This window comes from Suncus etruscus, chromosome 16 (assembly GCF_024139225.1).
Source record: "Suncus etruscus isolate mSunEtr1 chromosome 16, mSunEtr1.pri.cur, whole genome shotgun sequence".
NCBI classification, from domain to species: Eukaryota; Metazoa; Chordata; class Mammalia; order Eulipotyphla; family Soricidae; genus Suncus; species Suncus etruscus.
The window spans coordinates 5,781,391-5,795,588 of NC_064863.1; the positions used below are offsets into that span (position 1 = coordinate 5,781,391).

The following is a 14,198-nucleotide window of genomic DNA, read 5'->3' on the forward strand; positions in this document are numbered from 1 at the left end:
TGGTGCCAGTAAATAAGCCGTGAGTACACCAAAAGAGAGAGGGGAAAATAATGCTATATTACAAATATGGTCCTCTAACAGATCTCATTATCTGCACATTCCATCCATCTCATTTACTAATGGGTCCTGTTATTTGAACAATCTGGCCTGTTCTATAGATAAAGGAGAAGTATGTCACAAAAAAAAATATAAACCGGGCCTTGAGTTTCAATAAATTGGAATTAGATTTGGAAAAACATATATGTGTGTGTGTGTGTATGTATGTATGTATGTATATATATGGTCTCTAAACCTGAGAAGGTTAGAGAATCCAATTGCATATTTAGTTCAGGGTTGAAAACATTTATCTGTGTAATGAATTAACCAAGATTATGGTTCTACATAATTATCTACTAATTTATAGCATCAAAGTGATATTTCTTAGGGTCTGACTACAGAATACTCTAGCTTAGCTGGCTAGAGAGTAAGTTTTATATGCTCTAATGTTCAATCTTCAGCATCATTGGCAAGCCCCAAGTACTCAGCAAGTGTACCCCCAATCATGAGGCAAGACCCCCCCAAGATAAAAAAAAAACACACAAAATAAACAGCAACAAAAACAAGCAAGTGCCATATGGACAAAGTCCCTATAAAAAAATAAATAAAAGGAGAACTTAGGTTTTGCAAGCAAGATCCCAGCACCAGATGGACCCCCAAGCACCACCAAAAGACTCCTGGGTTTGCCCCCAAATAACAATATATACAAAAAACAGTATCCTATTTGGGACAGATGCCAATGTAACTTTTGTTTGTTTGGGGGCCACATGCAGTGGCAACACTGGGGTCACTCCTGGCTCTGTGTTCAGAAATTACTCTTGGCAGGCTGGGGGGATCATATGGGATGTCGGAGATTGAACCTGGGTTGCTGTGTGGAAGGCAAATGCCCTACTGACTGTGTATTGCTCTGGCCCACCAATATAACTTTTAAAACGTGAACCTAAAGGTCATTTGCCAGAGAATAAAAGGTGTGAATAAAATAATCTATTTCCATCCTTTGCACTATAGCAGATCTCCAGAGAACCCTTGTGGTACACATTATTAACCAAACAGAACAGGGACAAACTCTCCATAGCAACAAGAGAGAGTCATGAGTTTTTCAATGAAATAAATGTAGGAAACCCAACAGAAAATTCATAGCCGAGATAACTCAAAAGAAATTTATTAGTACCAACTCCAACATTTTATCTATCCCTTCAGCTCTGGGCAATGCCTCATAATGACTGTGCAGAACTGTCCCTGAAGAGTAATAATCTGCTACTTTCTGGTGGTTCTTTCTGTCTTCTGTGGAGCCAATGCTGTCATAAATCCTAGCACTTTTGTCTCTTGGTATACAATCAAATGAGAAACACTTAGGCTGTAAGAATTAAGCTTACTTTCCTTAATAATATCAGCAGGCAGAGTTACCACAGAAACAGCTTCTCCTCCAAAGGAATCTGATAAAATGAGCATTATGGGAAAAGCTGCTTTTCCCCATCCTCGTGTCTCATCTTCGGCCCTCATCATTTCTGGATTATTGCTAAAGCCCTCTGCCTGCTCTCCCTCTTCCTCCCGTCCGACACGCTCAGAACTCATTCTAGTTTGCACTCAGGGCTAATATTTCAAAATCCACAAAATTGATCATGGCACTCCCCTAATTCAAACCATCAAATCTTCCCAAAGCCTTTAGTTCTCTGGTATGGTTTGGGAGGCTCAATGTAATTAGCCTCTGCATGTCACCTTTAAAAAAAAACTTAGTTTTAGAATAAATTCAGACTGGACAGAAAAAATTGTATGGCAGGAAGGATACTTGCTTTGCATGAGGTTAATACAGATTTGATCTCTGGCATCTCAAATGGTCCTCTGAGCCACATCAGGAGTGATTCCTGAGTGCTGAGCTGGAGTAACCACTGAGCAGCACTGATGTACCCCTAAAACTGAAGTAATTAATTTCAGGCTTGCAGAAAAGAATTAAGAATATTAAACACCCCTTTCATCCAAAGTCACCACCTATTAAGTCTCAGTGAGAGGAGGAATTAGATATTTTATGCATGCTGTCTAATCCAGAATAGGCTAAATTGTAGAAGAAATTGATTTGCAGATGAACAGAACAGGAATTGGTGAAGTACCCCAAGTTTTGGTTAGATAGAAGATGGAACATAAATTTTTACCTTTCCTTCTTCAAATCTCACTTGAATAAGTGATTCGCACACACGAACACACGAACACACACACACACACACACACACACACACACACACAGAAAAAAGTAGAGTCGCCTCAAAAAATATAAAAAAAGAATTACTATATGATCCGGCAATTCCACTTCTGGGTATTTGTCCAAAGAATAATGAGGTTAACTCAAAAAGACATACGTGTAACCAAATTCACTGCAGCAATAGGAGTAACAGCAACATTTGGTCAGCACCAGCAGGAAAACAGCTCTAGAGAAATGTGCTCAACTGATAGCCAGTGAACAAGTTCCTCTGCCAGTCACATCAAGACTCAAGGGGAAACCCAAGCAAGCAGTCTTTGACAGAGAAGAACAGTAGCAACTGCTCTGAAGACAGGTTAGCTGAGCAGGACTAGGGAGTAAGATGTCATTGCTAGAAAAACTAAAGAAAATGAAAAGGGGGCAGAGCAGTGGCACAAGCGGTAGGACATTTGTCTTGCGCGTGCTGACCTAGAACAGACTGCGGTTGGAACCCCAGCATCCCGTATGGTCCCCCAAGCCAGGAGTGATTTCTGAGCGCATAGCCAGGAGTGACCCCTGAGCAGTGAATGTTCTAAGCATCTAGCATGGAAAAGCCCAACTGCTGCAGAAATCCTTAAAGCTAAGATGCCTCCCCCCCCCCCCCAGTGAATGTGACATAAAAAGTAGCAACAATCATGAGAAGCCAAGACGAAAAATGAGGTAAAAGGAACTGTTTGTGTGTTAGGTGCATTTTGGGACTACATAAATGAATAAGGAATTGAACCAATAAGTAAAACCACTAATACTTCCTTGGAGACAATCACTTATACTACAAACGACAGCTATGCTATAGGTGTGATGCACGAGAAACAGTGATATGTTTAGAAATAGTGTATAACCTTGATGCTAATTTCTAAATATTTCTATAAGCTTGAATACATTTACATCTTAGTTAAAATTTGGATTATATTTTAAAATGAAAAAACCTTAAAAGCAGCTTTAATTGTTAGTGTATTTTCTATCTACCAGACTCTCATTGTTTCACTGTTTCTCGTGCTAACTTTCAGTGCCTAATATGGTAGAAAACCAAGATCACTAGATACACACAAGAACACCGAGTCTGATATGACATTGATCAGACTTCTTTTTTGCGGGGGGAAGAGAGGTTGGCCTTGGGGCCAAAATAACCAGTGCTCAAAGGCTAGTCCGATGCAGTGCTAAGGAGCTACTTCAGGTGGTGCTTGGAGGGTTGTGGGGGTTGTCAGGGTCAAAACTTCCTACATGCAAAGCATGCACCCCAGCCTGCTGAGTTTGCTCCTACTTCTGAAACTCAATTTTTTTATGAAATCTTTATTTAAGCACCATGATTACAAGCATGATTGTAGTTGAGTTTCAGTCATAAACAGAACACCCCCCTTCACCAGTGCAACATTCTCCCCACCAAAGCCCCCCAACCCCTGCCTGTATTCAAGACAGGCATTCTACTTCTCTCAATTTTTGAGATAAGTAATATCTCAGTTATCAAAATGTTCATCCATTAGATTTTATATTTAGGAAATTCCCCCAAACAAGACCATTGAAAAGTATCTTTCTGCAGATTTTCACTTGAAAGACTACAAGATGTCTTGGGTCAGCTTTTACCTATTAAGAACTCAATACAAATTTAAAACTCACTTGCAGATACCATAAGGAATATTCTACAGCATTGTCCTTTGACAGCCTTGTCTATCAGAAAATACTATAGCTCTAACACTGATCAGCATTCAAGGGACTATATTGGGAGTATCTGTTGCTTAAGCTTTTGCCTTAGTGATTCAAAGGATTTTGGAAATCTAGTTGGGTGCGATTTAAAAATTCTTAAGTCTGGAGAGCGAATTTTGAGTGAAAAGGAAAATGTAAATCGAGTTAACTTCTTAGCTTGAGCATATAATTACATTCTTTGTTAGGAACATAAGCAGACAAGAATCTCATTAAATATTTGGTGCCCTATGTGCCCCTAATACTTTTAAATCTAAAGGCATAATCCACGATACGCAATGCTTATGACCATAATATACTGCTGCAATAACATCCTAGACCAAAAGATATCTCAAGTGCTTATCTGATCTGACCTTTAGCCTTCAATACTAAATTAATCATGGAAATGGTAGTAACCTCAATTTAAAGAGCAGCATGAATTTTAGAGTTCTGAGAGTAAGATGAGCAATGAAGTCAAACTAATAAAAGGGGATCTGTAAGATGGGGGTGGGGTGCTGAGGAGCAGAATTAAATGCTCCATTCTGTAAAATTACATTCCTTGTTTTTCAAAAGTAAGTACTAGTAGTTTTTTTCCTGATTATCGTAAATCGTTAGCTTTTCCTTGGCAATTAAATAGTCCATCCGCTGAGTGACTAATCTACATAGCCGGTGATAAAACATCACCCATCGTAAAAGGAAGGAATAATAGGAGACAGAAGAACCCTTCTTTTAAGCTTAACGCAGATCAAAGTGGTGAGATTCACACTGGAGTGAGAGACATGAAGAAGGCCCTCGGCATAATTCATTCCCCCCAAAACATCTAGGGAATGCTTGCCCTCACTCTCCGACTCTGGGCTCCCATGAAGACACAGCTGATTCAGGAGAAGCTGACTAATCAAGCAGCTAAGTTGGCCAACAAGGAGCCAACCTGTGCTCGCTTCGGCAGTACATAGACTAAAATTGGAACGATAGAGATCAGCGTGGCCCCTGCGCAAGGATGACACGCAAATTCGTGAAGCCTTCCATATTAAAAAAAAGTAGTACAACCTGTTCTGAGTGGTCTATGAGAAAGTGGCCAACCCCAAGTCTTCCAAGAGGGACCTCTCAAGCACCATGAGAAAACTGACACGGGAGGCTAGAGTGGGTAAAGCATTTTCTTTGCTCACATCCGGATCAGAGTTCGATCCTTAGTATTCTATATGGTCCCCTGAGCTTGCCAGAAGGGATTTTTTTTTTTAACAACAAAAACAAAATTTACTCATAGTTATAAATTCTATCACATAAATTCCCATGTAATATTAGTGATTCTTTTTCCTCTTATAAGACTCGTTATTGTGGACTCGAACTCGATGGTACACAGAAGATGCTATTTTCATGCTTTCTTTCTTTGTAAATGTCTTCTCTTTTGCTTCAGGTTTCCAGAGTAACAACTGCGCATCTTCTCCTCCAGTTAGCAAAGAATTGTCGTGCATATTCCAAGAGAAAGAACGCACAGTAGCAGCATGTCCTCCTCGAAGGCTGGCTACGTGGACCAGTCCTGAGGTAGTGCAGTTCATTAAGTGAATGCTTCCTGTGTTGGCTCCTCCAACAACAAACAATTTGTCCATTTTCTCATGATACAATCCACCAATCAAATAGTCCAAAGGACCTTCTTTCACTTTAATCACTTCCCTAACATCTTGGATGTTCAAACAGGTGAGAGGTTGATCAGTATCCAGATGATTAAGATCCCACCAATAAAATCCTTCATCATGTGTCATGCAGAATATCTGTTTATAATCCTTCCCAGACCAACCGATACTGCTTACTGAGGAAACTGAGTTACAGGTGGTCACCAGCGCGTCTTCTTCATTATCCAGACTAATATCAAAAACATTCACCGGGCTGTCAGTTGAACCCGAAACCACCATATTGGGATTGGTGGGGTGGAAGCACACGTTAGTGATGTCATCGCTGTGTGTCTCTGAGTAGGCACCAAGTGGGTCTTTAGTACTAGATATATCCTGAGAAGTCATTCTCGCATCCCAGAATATCAACAATGCATCATCATCAATTTTTTTCTGTGCCAGCACAAATAACATGATCGTTATGGTTGATGTCAAAACTGATAAAAATATTAGAAGGGTAACCCTTGAACAACTGGATAGGTTTTTCACTGGCTAATCGAGCGTCCCAACATTTGACAGTGCCATCAGTACACGAGGAATACACGTGGTCACAAGAATTTGCAAATTTGACACCATTGAGAAATCCAGAACGTGCACTAAATTCTCGCAGTACCTCTAACCTTTCTTTATCGTATATTCTAACTGACCCATTAGAGCATAAAACAGCCACCAAGTTTCCTTTCTCTGCTTGCATGGTCTTGGACGTGTCTATGCCAAGCAGGTTAAGTGGGCTCTTCCTTTCCCGAGGAACGTTTCACAATGTTCAGATTAGCCAGCTGTTTCTCAAGCATCTCCATAACAGAAATGTCATCCAAGGGGTAAAAACAAAAAAGAAACTCTGGTGGCCTGGAGAGATAGCACAATGGGTAGGGCACTTGATTTAGCAGACAGCTGACTCAGGTTCAATCCCAGGCGGTTTCTCTTATGTTTACACTCTTGCATGCAGCCAATCCAGGACAGACAGTGGTTTGAATTTCGGCATCCCATATGGTCCCTCAAGTCAGAGCAATTTCTGAGAGTGCATAGCCATGAGTAATCCCTGAACATCACCGGGTGAGGGAGGAAGGGAGGGAGGGAGGGAGGGAGGGAGGGGGAGAGAGAGAGAGAGGGAGAGAGAGAGAGAGAGAGAGAGAGAGAGAGAGAGAGGATTATTTTTTTTTATAATATTGATTGTGGGGCCAGAGAGATAGCATGGAGGTAAGGCGTTTGCCTTTCATGCAGAAGGTCATCGGTTCAAGTCCTGGAATCCCATATAGTCCCCCGAGCCTGCCAGGAGCGATTTCTGAGCATAGAGTGATGCCAGGTGTGACCCAAAAACCAAAAAAAAAAAATTTTGATTGTGACCAAAGTGAATTATGAATCTTTCACAGTAATATTTAAGATATATAGTGACAATGAATCAGGGCCATTCCCACCACCAGTGTTGTCCTCTCTCCACCCCTGTTCCCAACATGCATCCCATATCTCTTTCATTGGGCCCCCAGAATGCTAGTGTAACTGCTCCCCTGTATAGCTTGTTGTAGATTGGGTATCGATTCTGTTGTCATTGACTTTGGGTTTGGTGTTTGAGTCTGATCATTTTTCATTTCCACTCAATGTTCATATGACTGTTTGATCCTGGTACCCTACATTTTTATATCCCCTCAATTCATGAGGCAGAACAAGATTATTCAAGTTATGTGGTTCTTTTGAGGGAAAAAGAAAAAGAAAAAACAAACCAGCAACATCAAAAAGCAAAACTAGGAAGATTCCATCTAAGGTTATAAAATATCAATTTAAAAGAAGAAAAAAAGGGGTGGGGAGGCATGGAGAGATAGTACAGCAGTAAGGCATTTGCCTTGCATGCAGATGATGCAGGATGGATGGTAGTTCTGCCCAGTCTATTTGTCAAAGTCAGTTTCTATAGTTAGCGATCTTGGTTTTTGCACAGAGCAAAGGTCACAGTGTCTTCCGATTTCATCTTACCATTGGGTGATGAGATAGGGCAACCCTATCTTAGATCGAGTTGTTGCCATTTCCTCATTGTCAAAATGTCATATCAAAACTGGTTCAAGTTGATGCCAGAGAGGTATTAGGAATTTCCCAGGGGGCAGTTTGGTTCCTCGTGCTGTTGCAGGGAACTGTGTTGGTTCTACATCTGGGTTCTGGGATTCTGGGTTGGACAGTCGTTGTCCAATCACATGGAGTCCAAGTTGGGTCCACATGACACATGTTCAGGTGGGAGATACCCCTGTATTATAAGATGTATGGGTTCTTATTCCTAGTACATAAGAGCTTGTTTCTGTGCATAAGATTTCCTCTTTTTTAGAGTGCTTATGCAAAAGGGAATGGTGCCATATGCATTGGGGGGGGTAAGAATGACAGGCTACTCAATCTCAGTGCCCACCAGAAGGGATTTCTGAGTGCTGAGCCAGTAGTAATACCTAACCACCTCCTGGTGTGGATCAAAAAAAAAACATCCAGGGGCCAGAGAGATAGCATGGAGGTAAGGCGTTTGCCTTTCATGCAGAAGGTCATCGGTTCGAATCCCGGCATCCCATATGGTCCCCCGTGCCTGCCAGGAGCAATTTCTGAGCATGGAGCCAGGAGTAACCCCTGAGCACTGCCAGGTGTGACCCAAAAACCAAAAAAAACAAAAAAAAAAACATTCAAACAATGATGCAGCGGATGAAATACATCTAGTATTTATTTAAATCACTTCTGCAAGTGACTGTTTTGTATTTTGCACTCACTCACTCCCTAACTACTCTTAGGAGTTTTCTTTCAGTAAGAAACTTTTCCATGCTTTTAATGTATTCTTTTGGTTTGTTTGTTTTTGGGCCACACCCAGCAACACTCGGGGGTTACTCCTGGCTCTCGACTCAGAAATTGTTCCTTGCAGGCACCAGGGACCACATGGGATGCTGGGATTTGAACCATTGTCGGTCCTGGGTCTGCCACTTGCAAGTCAAATACCCTACCGCTGTGCCATCTCTCCAGCCCCTAATGTATTCCCCTTTTTGATAGGAATCCAAAAGTATCTAACTAAATTAAAAAAAGACATTGAAAAGTTCCGGAAAAAATAAAGAGTTCCGAGCTAGAGGTCACAAAGTACTATATCATATGTCATGGGGCCCTTGTGTCTATGTGACAACAGGAGTTTCCTTACCCACTCTTCATCTGATGCTTCTTAAACTGACTTCCCTTTCTCAGTAAAAAGTCACTTATACCTTCTACCTTCGTAGCAAGCTGCAACCAGAGTACAAAGATTGCTTTCAGCAAAACAAACTACGAATCACTCCTTAATACACTGGAAATGGAAAATAAAGACACAAGCTTAAGTTTAAAGACTTAGGAGTTTTCCATGAAAATATGTGCACAAGTAAGAGAGTGAGCCTTTTATCCAAGTATGTTTTTTTGCATCAGTGTTATTTAACCTTTCTCAACCATGGGCCCTTTCAAACCTTACTGCCTTTCCTGTGTCAACTGTCCTACCAGTTGACCCCCTAGCGCCACCCCTCCCCCAGGTACATGAATTTCCTCCCTTGGAATGTCCTGGTAGCCTACAGAGGGCTATATGGTTGAGAAGAACTGGTTGAAAAAGCTGGACCATTCAAATTAATGTTTTTGTTTGGGGATATAGATGCTAAGAAGTGATAATGCTGGATCATATGGGAATTTTATTCCGGTGTTTGGGAGAAATCTCCATATTGCCTTCCATTGAAGTTGCAAACCTATGTTCATCACTGTACTTGATACAATAGCCAAAATATGAAACAACCAAATTTCCAACTACAGATCAATGGATCAAGAAGTTGTGGTGTATATATACACACAATGGAATACTATGCAGCTCTAGAACAAAAATTTTGTAATTTGCAGCAACATGGATGGAACTTGAGGATATCATGCTCAGTGAAGTTGATGAGAATGAATGTGACAGGCACAGAATGATTTCCTTCATATATGGTGCTTAACGATACACAGCAAGGTAGCAACAAAGATCCCAAGGCAACATAACAGAGGAACTAGCCCACAGAATTGAGTTGAGGGATGATCTAAGAAAGGGATCCCTGAGGGAGAAAAGACAGGTACACTAGTGATGGGTATGGTATTAAAATTATGTCCATGAGAAACATTAGTAATATTGTAAATCAGAAATTAAAAATATATGAATTAAAATAAATTTTAAAATGGACCACTGCTCATCACTATAGTCCTCAAATCATTTGTGGAAATGTTATGCCCTATGTAACAGCAGAGTAACAGGAAATAAAATCATATTTATAGATTAAAAAATAATATGTAACTAAAACCATTAGAAAATGTTTCATTTATATAACATCTGTCAAATGTTTACACATATAATTGAACTAGAAATGATAGATCATTTTCAAGTGCATTCTTTCAGTGAAGTGTACTTCATAAGATTGTTTTTGGTGTTTGAATTTGGGGGGGGTTGCTTTTTTTTAATTTATAGTGTGCTAGGTTTGTTTACTTTAAAACTTTAACAGTTTTCTAAGTAGCAAGTGTTGGGCATGATGCAGAACATTAACCATACCACACCTGGCAGTGCTCAAGCTCCTGGCTCCGTGCTCAGAAGGCTAAGGCTCCTCTGCATTATGCTAGCATTTTCTACTTACAAGAACTCAGAACCTGGCTCTGGTTAATCACAGTATCGACACAGTTGTAGAACTGCTGGCCCCCAAGGCAGCAAACAGGTAACTTGCCACTTTGATATGTGTGTCTGCCCTCCTATTCAGCTCCCTGGACACTTACGCTGTCAGCACGTGTTCTCGTCAATATATTTGCCCCAACCTTCCTGGTCCTGCTGCAACCTGTCAGTTCTCTTTTCTCCCTCTGCCTCCTCTCCCTCTCCTCAATCCAAAGGCCCCTGTCCCCCAATTCTACTATGCAGCCTCACCCTTCCAATACAATGCTTCAAGTTTTCTTATCTGTCAATCTGATAGCTGAAAATTTGAATTTCAATTCGCATTTCTCTCACCATGAGTGGGTTGAGCATGTTTTTCACATGCTTGAGAGACATCTGCATTTTATTTTCTGTGAACAGTCTGCTCATAGTCTGTTCACCCATTGTAAACAGAGTTGTCATAAAGGTTTTATTATGAATTTTAAAGTGGTCCTCTGAGTTCAATCTATCCCACCAGTCCCACTACCTGAATGCACATCATTTGGTTCCAGTTAAATGGGGTTTACGTGCAGAAACTGGAGAATTCTTATCATCAAAGTTAATGGTCCTTTTTTTTATGGCTTCTCAATTGTTTGTGCTATTTATAATCTCCTTTTCTTTACACTAAAAAGGCATGGCAGTGATTTGTATTAATACCTCGTAGGATCTTAGAAGAATCTAATTCTCTTGTTTGTTTTCCATATTTAGTAGGAACAAGCCCAGCAGAGATAAGGGTCTACTCCTGGATCTGTGTTCAGAAGTGATCTCTGTAAGTCCAGGGCACCAATGTGGTGCCAGGGATAGAACCAGGGTTAACTGCATGCAGGACAAGCATTTTTGTTTTTTGTTTTGTTTTGTTTAATATCTTTACTTAAGCACCATGATTACAAACATGTTTGTAGTTGGGTTTCAGTCATAAAAAGAACACACACACATACCCTTGCAAGTATTTTATCTACTTTACTGTCTCTCTGGTTCTCCAATCCTTTTATAAATTTTGAATCTACATTAAATTTTATTTCTTTTCTTTTTAAATAATATCCTTATTTAAACACCATGATTACAAATATGATTAAAGTTGGTTTTCTACACAAAATTTTGGCCCACATAAACTTCATTCTTATCTAAGACGTTTAAATCCAACTTTTTTCCCCATTTAGCAGGGGTCTCAAATTCAATTTACCTGGGGCTGCAGGAGGCAAAGTCGGGGTGATCCTTGAGTGCAAAGTCAGTAGTAAGCCTTGAACATTGGGGGGTGAGGCCCAAACAACTAAAACAAAACAAAACAAAAAGAGATTCCTCTAGGGCAGGGCCACAAAATGTTGTACGGAGGGTCGCAAACGGCCCGCGGGCCACGAGTTTGAGACCCCTGACTTAAAGCAATACCACTGGGTATGATAAATGCATCTTTTTACCAATAATTTGAATCACTAAAATTATTTCAGATTTGGGGGGGAGTTGTTGTTTTGTTTTGTTTATATCCTGAGTCTCTGGTTCTTAGAATTTCTAGAAAATAATATTTGGATTAAAATAAAATTAAGAGTAGTTCAGACTTAGACTTTACCTCTTTACAAAAAGATGGGGCCAGAGCGGTGGCGCAAGCAGTAGGGCATTTGCCTTGCATGCACTAGCCTAGGACAGACCAAGGTTTGATCCCCTGGCATCCCATATGGTCCCCCAAGCCAGGAGGAATTTCTGAGTGCAAGTCAGGAATAGCCCCTGAGTGTCACCAGGTGTGACCCAAAAACCAAAAAAGAAAAAGGTTAAGAATTTTTCCTGTGAACTCCTCAAGCCTGGTTAGAGACAGATGTACACTTATGACAAGAACCCAGTGACTACTTAACAAATGTTCTTTGACTGAATAGTAATTACTTTTTAATAAAAAGCATAGATTTAAATTATTTTATGGTCTGAAGAAGAGTTGCATCACATCTCTTTAGTCTGCTAAAGTATTCTGTTTCAAAAGGTAATCCTATCTAGTTTCCTTATTCACTTCAATCCCTTCTTTGACAAAAGTTTCAGTCTAGGGATGGAGTGATAACACAGAGGGCAGGGCATTTGCCTTGCATGCAGCCAACCTGGGTTCAATCCTCGGCATCCCAACTGGTCCCCTGAGCCTGCCAAGAGTAATTTCTAAATGCAGAGCCAGAAGTAACCCCTAAGCGCCTCAGGGCATGACCCCAAAAACAAAAACAGTTTTTTGTTTGTTTTAAAAAATAAAGTTTCAATCTATCCCATAGCTAGCAACTTCACTAAAATTAATGAATTTGGAGGAGAGGATGGTGGGGAAGGGGTGTTGTTGGAAGCCATACCTGGCAGTGCTCAAGGGTTACTGCTCAGGAATCACACCTGGCAGTGCTCAGGTGACCGTATTGGATGTCAGAGATGGAACCCAGGTCAGCGTATACTAGGCAAAAACCCTACAGGCTGTACTTTCACTCTATTGCTCCAGATCAAAAGCCAGTGAAAATGTAATCCCAATTTGACCAGTTACATTAAAACCACAAGCAGTTACTGGAAAATGAACATAAATCTACCCTCTGGCCCAGCTTCCTACTGAGGTTTTGATCTAAGAAAAATGAAAATGCATGACCGCAAACAAACTTGCACATAAAAGTGTTAGTCGTAATAATCCAAATTTGGATTATTAGTACAGTGGGTAAGGTACTTGCCTTGCATATGGATGACCTGGGTTCAATTCCCAGCATTCCAAAAGGTCCCTCAAGCCTGCCAGGAGTGATTTTTGAGTGCAGAGCCAGTCACCATCAGGTGTGGCACAAAAACAAAACAAAACAAAAATTTGGAACAAAAAAATAACAACATTATGACATGGAGATTATAAAAACTAAGTGTTCTATATACATATGATAAAACAAAGTACTTAGCAATAAAAGGAACAAACTACAAGAAACAATAGGGGTGAATCTCAAAATTATATTCTGTGTGAAGAAAGCCAGACAAAAGAATATAGCTTGTTTGATTCCATTTATACGTCATTCAAGAACAGGCAGACTAATCAGGGTCAGAGAACTTAGACTGTGGTTTCCTGGGGAATGAGGGAACTGAAGAGAACAGCCTTTCTACAATCACAGACATGATTTTATATCAGAGGCTTTCAAGGTGCTGCTCCAAAAAAATGCAATACCTAGGAATTATGAGAAAAATAAAATCTCAAGTCCTGATTCAAGATCTATGGTCTTCCAGGTGCTTCTCTGCCCAGTAAAGGCTGAGAACCACATTCTAAGCTCGGTTTTAGGCGGCTACTACACAGGTGTATGTGATTTGTCAATGCTTATTAAAGTTCACTTAGGAGATGAGCATTTTATATGTAAATTGTAGCTCGATCTGTTAAACTCCTTAAATATTATCTTTCATCCAAAGCTGCCTTTTTCATGACTTAAAAAAAGAGGGTAAAATAATCCAACTAGAAGTCTGAATGAGAATAGCTCTCCTTCGCTCTGTGCACTCAATTACGACAGCAGAACACTTGACTCTAAAGTATCTCTCCTCTTCTAGTTCTACACTCCAGTTCTGAACTTTCTAATCCCAGTACCCCATTTCACGAGACACCTTCATTTTTCATCTTTTTAAGAGAGTGGTATCCCCTCACCTTTCTTTAAACAAGGTCTTCTCAATCCTTCTTACTGCTCTTTTAAAGATTAGGGCTTCATTTTATCAGAGCACAAAGTCTACAGCCCTCACGGATCTGTAGATCCACTCGGAGACCTGGTCTTAGCACAGCAAATCCTGTCTCATCTCAAGCCACTGGCCTCCTTGGGCCCTAGACTGCTCCACCATGGGCTCAGTCAAGATCTTCCTATTATGTCAAGCATGCTCTTACCCCCAGTTCCTAGTTCAAGCTGCTCCTCAGATCTAAAATGTCATCTCCCTCTCTTCCTGGCCTGCTGCAATCCAA

General features: G+C 40.5%; 1 protein-coding gene and 1 non-coding gene across 2 annotated transcripts; one reads left to right on the forward strand and one right to left on the reverse strand.

Moving 5' to 3' along the window:
• Positions 1-4,876: 4,876 nt before the first annotated feature.
• Positions 4,877-4,978, forward strand: LOC126033179 (U6 spliceosomal RNA). Its single transcript, XR_007504321.1, has one exon. It is a non-coding gene; the product is annotated as a U6 spliceosomal RNA (small nuclear RNA).
• Positions 4,979-5,172: 194 nt separating this feature from the next.
• Positions 5,173-6,410, reverse strand: LOC126032091 (WD repeat-containing protein 89-like). The gene is given in 3 exon segments (XM_049789798.1): positions 5,173-6,003; positions 6,005-6,337; positions 6,339-6,410. Coding segments are annotated over 3 exon segments (1,164 nt in total). The 3' UTR covers positions 5,173-5,244.
• Positions 6,411-14,198: the final 7,788 nt, after the last annotated feature.